The following is a 9,600-nucleotide window of genomic DNA, read 5'->3' as shown; positions in this document are numbered from 1 at the left end:
TGAACACGCGCTCATCCTGAAGGGAAAACACCGGGTTGAAGTAGCCAGTTGATAACCTGCTTTGTGTTAATGCTTATCAGGATCGCACGCGTCTGAGTGAGTCAAACCAGGAAACAGAGAGACGTCATGAATATGTTTAGTTTTGGCTCCAGAACATTAGCCTCAGTTGAGAAAAAAACTATTGTTGGGATTTATGGTTGGTTATTCGCATTAAAATTGCTTCATGTCTGGCTCCCAGGATCCACAAAAGAAAAAGGGAAAAGAGAACAAGGATAGTCCAAACGGTGTGTTCTCCTCGCTAGCGGGCTGAACTTTAGTGTGGTTCATGTGATCCACTTTGTGCTCTCTTGATCTCCCAGTGATGCAGAGGTGTGCTCTCTGCTTGGAGACCAAGTTTGAGAAACGGGGGGGGCAGTTGGTTGCAAGGCAGTTTGACCAAGTTTGCGTTTCGGACACCTGCTGTGCCCAGGTTGGGTTTGACCAATGATAGGCCTTTTCCAACCTGGGGCTTGCGGCCCTCAGGTCGCTGTCCTCCCCTCATGCTGTTTTCTTACCTTCCCATTGTTCTTGCAGCCTGTTCTTTTGGGGGAGAACTGCTTGAAGGAGAGCATGGATTCCGGGCCCAACACTATTGTCTGCACAGTGGGCAATTGGAGTTTTTGGCACATAAATGGGCAGTGCGTGAAAGGTTTAGAGAATATCTCTACCATGCTCCACACTTCATCATCTATACTGACAACAACCCATTCACACACATCATGAGTACTGCCAAGCTGATGGCTGTGGGTCACCACTGGGTTAGAGGGTTTTCTGACTTTTGATTCAAAGTAAAATACAGACCTGGAAAAGCAAACACAGATTCCCATTCATCGTCATGTCTGTCTCTCGACATCGGCAAGTATGTTACAGCGTGCACAGAACTGTCACAAGAAAGTGTGCCAGCCGTATAGAATGGATCTTTAGTGGCGCAGGAATAAGACATCGCTTGGATTGCTGCCCTTACTCTCACTTCAAGTACTGACCAAGAACCTTCAGCACCACTTCAGACCATCAGCAGGGAAGAGTTCGTCAAAGCTCAGAGCAAAGATGAGTCAGTCGGTGAGCTTCTCAACCTAAAAGAAACAAATGCAGTCATGACCAGTGACACACAACGAACAGTTGGTTGAGCAGATAAGAAACGTTTACGTGACTGGAGTAAATTGTACATTGACAATGTACTGTTGTACAGACGAACACGTGACAGACAACTTGTCCTCCCAGCCAGGTACAAGCCCATGGTGTTAAAACATCTCCACAACAACATGGGACATATTGGTGTTGAAAGAGTGCTGTCTATGATCAGGGAGAGGTTTTATTGGTCCTACATGAAACAGGAAGTTGAAGACAATGTAACCCGAAATGTATCAAACAAAAGAAACCTCCAGTGCATGTCTGTGCTCCAATGGGCACAACTACTTCAAACTCACCACTGAACCTCATTTGCATAGGTTTCCTCCACCTTGAGCCCAGCCAAGTTGGACCTGAATGCATTCTGGTCGTTATGGATCATTTCATTAGATTTGCTGAGGCATATCTGACCAAAAACCAAAATAGAAAGACAGCAGCTGAATGCATCTTTGGTGACCTCATTCAGAGTTTTGGATACCCAGGAAGATTACATCATGACTCGGGTCATGAGTTTCAGAATGACCTCTTGAGAATGCTGTGCGAAAAAGCTGGAATGAGACATTCAAGGACAACATAGTTCCATCCCCAAGGCAATCCAGCAGAAAGGTTCAATAGGACTCTATTGCAGATTATTAGGACCCTTGGTGAAAAGCAAAATGAATGCTGGAGTGACCATAAAAAAACCCACAAAACACTCTCCATGCCTATGACTGTACGTGTCATGAATTCACATGGTATGTACATCAGGAGACAGGAGACAGACAGACGACAAGAGCCCTCCATTGAATCTTACTGCTGCTTGTTAATGACCTACCAGTCAAAGCTCCACCTGACAGACCTGAACCTGTACCTAAGGGATAAACCAAACACACCAGACACTGTGACGGAAACGTTAGGTGATACCAAACGACTCTGATTCTGAGGAAAGCACAGGAGAACACCGACTGAGTTCATGAAACAGACGGGGAACCTGGAAGAGAGCACAACATACCTACCGCAATCCGAACAAATCCAGTCAGGGATCCCACAAATTCAGGCCACACACAAACAGTCATGTTCAAATATCTATACAAGATGGAGTACCCATCAGGTATGAAAGACATGAAACCCCAAATCGGCCAGCCAGTAACCCAGTCCATCTGATGAACCTTGCATTCCTGGAAATAATTAAATGATTCCACAAGTACCTGAAGTAGACCTCACAGATGAGGTTAGAAGGTCAGGCAGAGTGAGGAAGCCAAAGCAAATACTTACATATCAAATGTTCGGTGAACCATCATTTCAACACAGTTTCCACTCTTACCTCACGATACGTCTCTGCCTGAATGGTGTTGCAATACATACCACCAGCCACAGGTTTTGCACCTTACATTCCATACACACATGCACCTTACACATACATCACACCCCTCCTGCATTAATCGTCAGGTATTTAAGTTTTAGGGAGGAAAAGGGTTGATATTGGATGTCAGGAGCCAATTTCATTTTTGTCAGGGAGCGTGTGCTACACAGAGATGTCACATTTTTGTGATTTATATTGATTATATTGTGTTGGAAATTGTAAATACCCGTAAGTGGGAGCATTTTTAATTTGAACATGTTTGTAAAGGTCATTTTCAAATTCCGCCAATAGGGGGCTCCTGGGGACAGCATAGTGTTTTTAAGGCTCCTGATGACAAGATGGTGTAGTGTGTTAAATAACACATCTTCTGACTGGAGGAAGGAAGGAAAGAGAAAGTAACCTGTTGTCCGTCTCAAACTTTTTTTTTTCCTGATTTCTACAGGTAAGTCCACGTCACAAAGCACAAATGATGCCCAAACCACTTTTATACTTTGTTGTGTCATGATAAATGTTGAAATTAGAGCAGTTCTGGTGCAAGAATGTGTATTTTTTTTACTGTAATGCCAGTGTTGTTATATGCTAATGAGTATTAGCTTTGCAGGCCACTTCAAGCAAAATATGACTGCTGTACTTTATTTCGGTGTTCCATTGACTTTTTGTCATCATTGTAGGCGCCCTTGACATGCCTAGATATATGTAAAGTTTACTATAGTTCATGTTATTGTGTATTTATTGTGTGTGTACAGTGTCCTTTGTTGAACTTTACCAGCATTTTTATGGGTACCCTTATTTCAATTATTATTGCAAAGCTTTGTGTTTGAAGAAAGATGTGTGAATCTGACACAATGGCAAGGGAAAGAAACAGAACCTGTTAACTGCCTTATACACTTTTTCCTGATTTTTACAGGACAAACTAATCTGTTAAACAGACTCTATCACCAGGGCCTGTTACACACAATCTTACACAATTTGATAGCATCAGCTACGTTTTACACAGTGATCCACTGGTGCTTCTCCGGGACACACAGGGGCAAGTTGATCATGACGGTGTGGATTTAAAGAAGCTCTTACCAAAACTGAAATCCATCATGCACAGCATTCCTAATCTCCTCCTTCATTGCCAGAACACCAGCTTCAATAAAACATTTCAAAGTCACTCGTCCAACCTGATCAAATATTGTGTCTTGTAAATATGACAAATACTTTACCACTTTAAATTTGAAATGCATTTGTTTTCCTATTTCCTTGTGATATATAGACCTGCTTTCATTCCTGAATTTTCTTGTGTAGGACAGATAAAAAAAAAAACTCTTGTCTTTTCTTAGCTCCTTGGACTTTTGGACAAGTGCGACTGATCCAGATCCAGGTACAGGACTCCTCTCCAAAACATCTGATGAGTTGAGGTATTCGTTAAAAAATAAGGTTTTTAAATTCACCTAACTTATTTTGTGCTTGTCCGGTTGTCGAGCTTCCATAAGCTCAAAACATGTCTATATGTATTTTCACTCATCCAGGTAGGAAGCATCACAAAGGAATTAATTAAAGTCATCTGGACTTGGTCATATGTCCCTTGATGGATGTGTTTCAGTTGACCTGATTCAATTGCTTCAATCGACATAATTTCTTTTCAGGGTTTGCTTCTCTCTGCTGGTTACTATGGAGACAAGTGGTCTTGGATGATTTGATCAACATTTTCTTCAAGTCTGAACTGAGATGTAGAGCAACATTTGCTCACTGACTCTTAAATGGCATATATTAACAGGCACCGTGATTTATTCACCTTTCATGTCAATATAACTCTAAATTCATGAAAACACTTGACTCCCAACAACATGGTGTGGGGAGAAATAACATTTTTCTACAAAAATGATCTGTGATCTACAAGGAAGCTGTTTCCAACATTTAAAGGTAATGTCCTTAATATGGTCCATGATAATCAGTAGCGTGCAGTGGTGTTTCAGTCAGGGCCAGCAGCTTTCTGATTGTTCAATCTCAGCTCTTCCTATATTCTCCCATCTCTGTCATTTTAGTGTCTTTCATTGCAGCCATGCTGTCTATAACAACTCCGCCGGCTGTCTACCTGAGCCTGCTCCTCTTCCTGTGGTCCCAATCGCCTGTCCTCCCCTGTCGGGTGGGGGAATTCTCCCAGTGTGAGTCCACTCCCTTCGTACCAGGCCACAATCTGGTGGGGGAGGGCTTCAATGTGGTCAATCTGCGGCGAACAGGACACTACATGGTGGATGTGAGGACTTCCCTCACCCCAAATCGTACCTGCACTCTCTGCGCCAATCCTCTACAACGCTACAAGCTGCAGAAAGTAGATAATACATCAACTGATTGACAGTGACAGAAACAATCACACACAGAATAAAGGTTCATGGTTTGGCCTTTATTTTCAGCTGCCAGTCTCTGCAGTAGATTGGCGTGCAATCACCAGATGTAGCGCGGATATCGTAGGCAGTGTGCACACCTCTGTCAAGTAAGGAAGTAGTATGCAATCATTTTTCACTTTCATGCATAACTTTAAATTTGGACTAGCATTTGCACAAAAGTCTACATAGTTCCAACCCCATTTAATTAAAACTTATGAAAGTTTACAATGATGATACCACTGTTTTTATCCATAACGATGTATAATATTATTTTCCAATGCACCTTTAACATTTCTATTCCCCATCTATATTTCATTGTAAATTAAATCTTCTACATTACTCTTCGAAATAGTAGTAAATTGCTTTTAAAGTTTTTGAGTAACATTTAACAGTGACTTTATCTTGTGCCCACAGGTCACTCATGAACAACTATGCCTTACAGGACAGTAACGACTGGAAGGTTGGATCAGTCTTAAATACTTTGACTATTACAATCAAGCATTAGCTATTAATAATGTTCAATACTGGTATCTATTTTGGCTGATGTACAGATATATGTGAATAGTTAGGAAATAACCTTGATGTTGACTCGTGGATTCTCTCCATGCATTTACTGTCATTTCATTCAGTTCCAATTGATAATTCAAGTCACTCTTTTAACCCTCTATGAAGTAAGCTATACATTGCATCCTAGTTCTACATAGTTAAACATGATAATGTTTTTAAGTGGAAGTAGCAATCTTCTGTTGCGTTTCGGCTGTTCATTTCATCTTTTTTATTATCAGGTGAATTTGCACTGACTTTAGAATACTGAAATATCCGTGATTAGTTTTGTAGTTGTCTATAAAGACATGGGGCCTGATCTATAAAACATTGCGTAGGGTCCATACTAAAGGTGTACGTGCACCTGGAAGCTGAAAAAGGTTTTTATAAAACTGTGCTTACACACACCTGCACACTTTTCCCTTTATGAATCACAGTCCACCTGGAAGGTTGCGTAGTTCATATCCCGCCCTTGACTCACCCACATTCTGCCATGAATGGTCAATGAAAAGTAACCTCACGCATACTTTATCCTAAACAAACCTACTGATCATGAAAATGAAAATGACATTATTTGGTGGTCGCAGTAATGGTATCCCTCATTTGAAAAAAGTGATCGGCAGCACATTGTCACTGCTGAACAAAAACGGGGAGTCACAGAGAGATCTGTGACTGCAGAGGTGAAGAAGTGAAGGTGAAGGCCAAGAGAAGAGTGGCATGGCACCATCGTATGGGCCACGGAACCCCCAAGCCATGGCCGAGTGTCAGGGGGCAAAGGAGACAGATTTGCTGAATAAGGCATAGGTTATATATTGTGGTTTTTCTGGACACTCAAAAATGCTTTATTCATTCATCCCATACTCGATGGTGGTAAACTGCATTTGTAGCCACAGCTGTTCTGGAGCAGACTGACGGAAGCAAGGCTGCCAATCCGCACCATCGGCCCCTCTGACCACCACCAACCTCTCACACTGCATTCACCCAGACAGTTTAGGGTTCAGTGTCTTGCCCGAGGACACTTCGGCATGTAGACAGGCAGAGACAGGAATCGAACCTGCAACCTTCCGATTGGGACACGACCGCTCTACCAACCAAGCCTTGCCATGTGAAAACCACAGGGGAGACAAAGCTTATGAAAAGGCACTGTGGACTTGTGTGTTGTGTCCTCAATCACCCAAGAGTTAAGTGACGAGGAAGTTGTCTGTCCCCAGCAGCAATGCACTCCGCATCGGTGGGTCCCGAGCACATAGTGGCGCCAGCGCATCCATAGTGCAGCGAAATGCGGGGCTGTCACCTTGCTATTTATATGCTTACTCAGCAATTAGACTGATTTTTGTACACATTGTCTAAGAGCATCCGGTATGTGTTATAATCTCTCATTTATTCCATCAGGCTGGGCTGAATATACCATATGCCGGCCTGAATGTGGGAGGAATACGGTCTCGTCTGTATAGCTTTGCATCACAAAGGTCCAAAGAGGACCGTCATACCTTCAGCTCACACAGAGTTACCTGCAGCCATTATCGGTAGGTAGTGACCCTCCTTCCATCATTTGTATGATTTGCTTTTAATGAAGTTAGAATGGTTTATTAATTTGGGTCTTTGTGTGCAGATACCGTGTCTCAACTAGACCCCCACTCAGCTCAGAGTTCACTAAAGACTTGGACAGGCTGCCAAGCGTCTACAACACCTGGTCCAAGGACGAGTACAGAGAGCTCATCGACAATTACGGCACACACTACATCCGCCAGGTTAGGACAGACACATTGTTGTGTTTCTTGATGCACAAATTAAAAAAACAAAACAAAAATAAAAACCCTTTAGCTCTATAAACATCAAACTTTATTTCAGGTCTACCTTGGTGGGCAATTCAGGCGAGTGACCGCCGCACGGATCTGTTTGGCCACTCTGAATGGACTCTCCTCCAGTGAGGTACAACGAAGGGCCTCAACAAAGTCAACACAGTTCTCTTTTATTTTAGCAGCACACAAACAGAAACCAAAAATAAGTTTCAGACTTCAGTAAGCAGAGCTAAGCTTACATTAGTTTAGCATAACTTAGCTTAACGTCACTTATCCTAACAAAAAAAACAACTTTATCTGAACTTACTCACTTGAATATAAATATCGAGATTCAATTTTTACATATGTTGGGATCTAACAAATCCACAGAAAGTTGGTTTATTTCTAAGGAAAGACCAGATTAAATTGGTCTTGATCAGATTCAATTATCAAGAACACAATTAATAAGTATCTTTGATCATTATTCATCATTATTGATAGCTAAACTGCCAAAACCCAACATAAATGTACCCCGTGCCCAAACTCACTACGTGAATGGTACTTAGTGAGCCGTATGAGGCAAGAAGTCCCTACACATCTATTAACTAATAATATGGCTGATAATTCTAGATATTTTATAACTGATAGTGTAAATTATAACAATTTTTGACTGAAGCTTCAAAAGAAGAAATATATTATCAAGACAAAAAAAACATTTCCCAATGTTTTCAAACAATTTCATTCAGCGGCTTCTGAATGTTCTCTAACATTTTGTAGTCATGTGCATGAGCTTTTTTCTTAAATGACAGTACATATTTGGTGTATACTGCATAGTAAGTTCTACTTCTGCCCCACTGAAATAGCATGCTCTGAACCCTTGAAGACTTTAATGAGACAGTCTTTCTGTAAATACGGTTGTTTACACCATTCCACTATAACCTGTATGTAGAGTGCCTTTGCTCTTGATACTGAGAATCTCACCCCCTCTTTTTGTGTTCCAGGTCCACTCCTGTTTATCACTGGGTATCTCTGTTGGTCTCGGAAAAGCGAAACTATCTGGTAGCCTACAGTCCTGCAAAAAAGTCTTGAATAACGAAGGCCTCTCTGTATCATATGGCTCTGGTCTTCATCAACACCACACAGAGGTGGCAGGGGGGAATGGCTGGCCTGGGGCATTTTCACTCACTCGTAATGATTCATCGGGCTTTACAAACTGGTTGAACAGTCTGAAGACTCACCCCGATGTTGTGTGGTATGGCCTTCGTCCAATGTTTTACTTGGTGCCAAACAACAAAAAGAGAGCAGGGTTGAAGAGTGCCATAAAACAATACTTACGGGAAAATGCTGTGGCGATGAGAGAGCCATGTTCTTGGCCGTACTGCAACTCCTGTCCTAAAGAGACCTGGAGGGGGAGACTGACAGTGACCATAACCCGAGCCTGGAATCTGAAAGGAGATCATGTTGGCGTGACTGAAAGGTGATGGAGTCAGTGCTTGAGCTCCGAAAAGCCATCTAACAAAAAAAAACAACAGTGAGCAATATTTTGCTTTTCATTTTCTTCTCCAATAGCTATGCTAAGATGTGGTACGGCTCCGACTATCGAAGAACGAGCATGATCGCGTCAAACTACCCTAGGTGGAATGCTGAATATTATCTGGGAAAGGTCAGTAAACCTCCTGAGTAATGTCATATTTAAGTGAATGTGAATGTCTTAGCAGGTTGTCTTCATCTGGAAGAACTGAATCATACCACCAAGGAAAACCATGCTGACTCACCAATGGCAGTACCAGTTCAACGACTGCATGATGTTATCTGTTTCCCCAGGCAATTTATTACAATGATAGTCTGAAGCTAAATTCAATGGTTAATTTTGAGTTTTTTTCATGAAGGTGGACACTCACCCGAGTTTGAAGATAGAGGTTTGGGATGAAGATGTGTGGCATGACGACCTTCTGATTAGATGTACAACAGACCCTCGCCAGGGTACACACCGTTTGACCTGCGAATTAGGGCTGAGTGGCTTTGAGTTCGAGTACACGCTCACCTGTGACAGTCACCTGACTGGAGATTATTGTAGCCGTTATCAACCATCTCCAAACTAAATGTGTATTCTCGGGCTATATCTTCAGTCTCTGGCTGTGGCTGTAATACACTATTCAGGGCTTATTCCCACTGACCATCTCTTGCCAAACTTTTATTTTTGTATGCAATGCATGAATTTCACTCTGCATGACGACGCATCTGGTATGTGTTTGTGCTTTCCATAAGCTCCAATGTTTTTATTCAGTGACGATCCTGATTCAGGGACAAGAAAAGGGATGAGGAGTGGACTGAGCATGCGGCCCCTGTACTGTGCCTACATTAAAGGAATATTATGTTTCATCCAGTCTTCTCT

At 42.2% G+C, this 9,600-nt stretch overlaps 1 protein-coding gene across 4 annotated transcripts; it reads left to right on the top strand.

Annotated features, from left to right (window-relative positions):
* Nucleotides 1-2,866: 2,866 nt before the first annotated feature.
* Nucleotides 2,867-9,587, top strand: LOC308149213 (perforin-1-like). Of its 4 annotated transcripts, none has more exons than XM_080520887.1 (11): nt 2,867-2,951; nt 3,835-3,912; nt 4,555-4,826; nt 4,909-4,988; nt 5,296-5,341; nt 6,817-6,950; nt 7,037-7,175; nt 7,276-7,356; nt 8,207-8,682; nt 8,775-8,868; nt 9,095-9,587. In XM_080520887.1, the coding sequence occupies exons 3-11, from the start codon at nt 4,557-4,559 to the stop codon at nt 9,305-9,307; spliced, it is 1,533 nt and encodes a 510-aa protein (XP_080377013.1). In that variant the 5' UTR covers nt 2,867-2,951; nt 3,835-3,912; nt 4,555-4,556; the 3' UTR covers nt 9,308-9,587. The 4 variants fall into 4 exon arrangements, with proteins under 4 accessions (XP_080377013.1, XP_080377014.1, XP_080377016.1 ...); XM_080520888.1 differs by having other exon boundaries at nt 4,540-4,826; XM_080520890.1 differs by lacking the exon at nt 9,095-9,587 and adding an exon at nt 8,924-9,057 and having other exon boundaries at nt 8,775-8,840.
* Nucleotides 9,588-9,600: the final 13 nt, after the last annotated feature.

This window comes from Blennius ocellaris (assembly GCF_963422515.1).
Source record: "Blennius ocellaris genome assembly, chromosome: 3".
NCBI classification, from domain to species: domain Eukaryota; kingdom Metazoa; phylum Chordata; class Actinopteri; order Blenniiformes; family Blenniidae; genus Blennius; species Blennius ocellaris.
The sequence above is the reverse complement of the archived record's forward strand: the minus strand, read 5'-3'. Positions and strand labels throughout refer to the sequence as shown.

Bases quoted from the DNA above. Each gene is read 5' to 3' on its own strand.
- LOC308149213 (XM_080520887.1), top strand. From the start codon at position 4,557: ATGCTGTCTATAACAACTCCGCCGGCTGTCTACCTGAGCCTGCTCCTC. The intron at 4,989-5,295 runs GTAAGGAAGTAG...TTGTGCCCACAG, and splicing joins AGTGTGCACACCTCTGTCAA to GTCACTCATGAACAACTATG. The intron at 8,683-8,774 runs GTGATGGAGTCA...CTTCTCCAATAG, and splicing joins CATGTTGGCGTGACTGAAAG to CTATGCTAAGATGTGGTACG.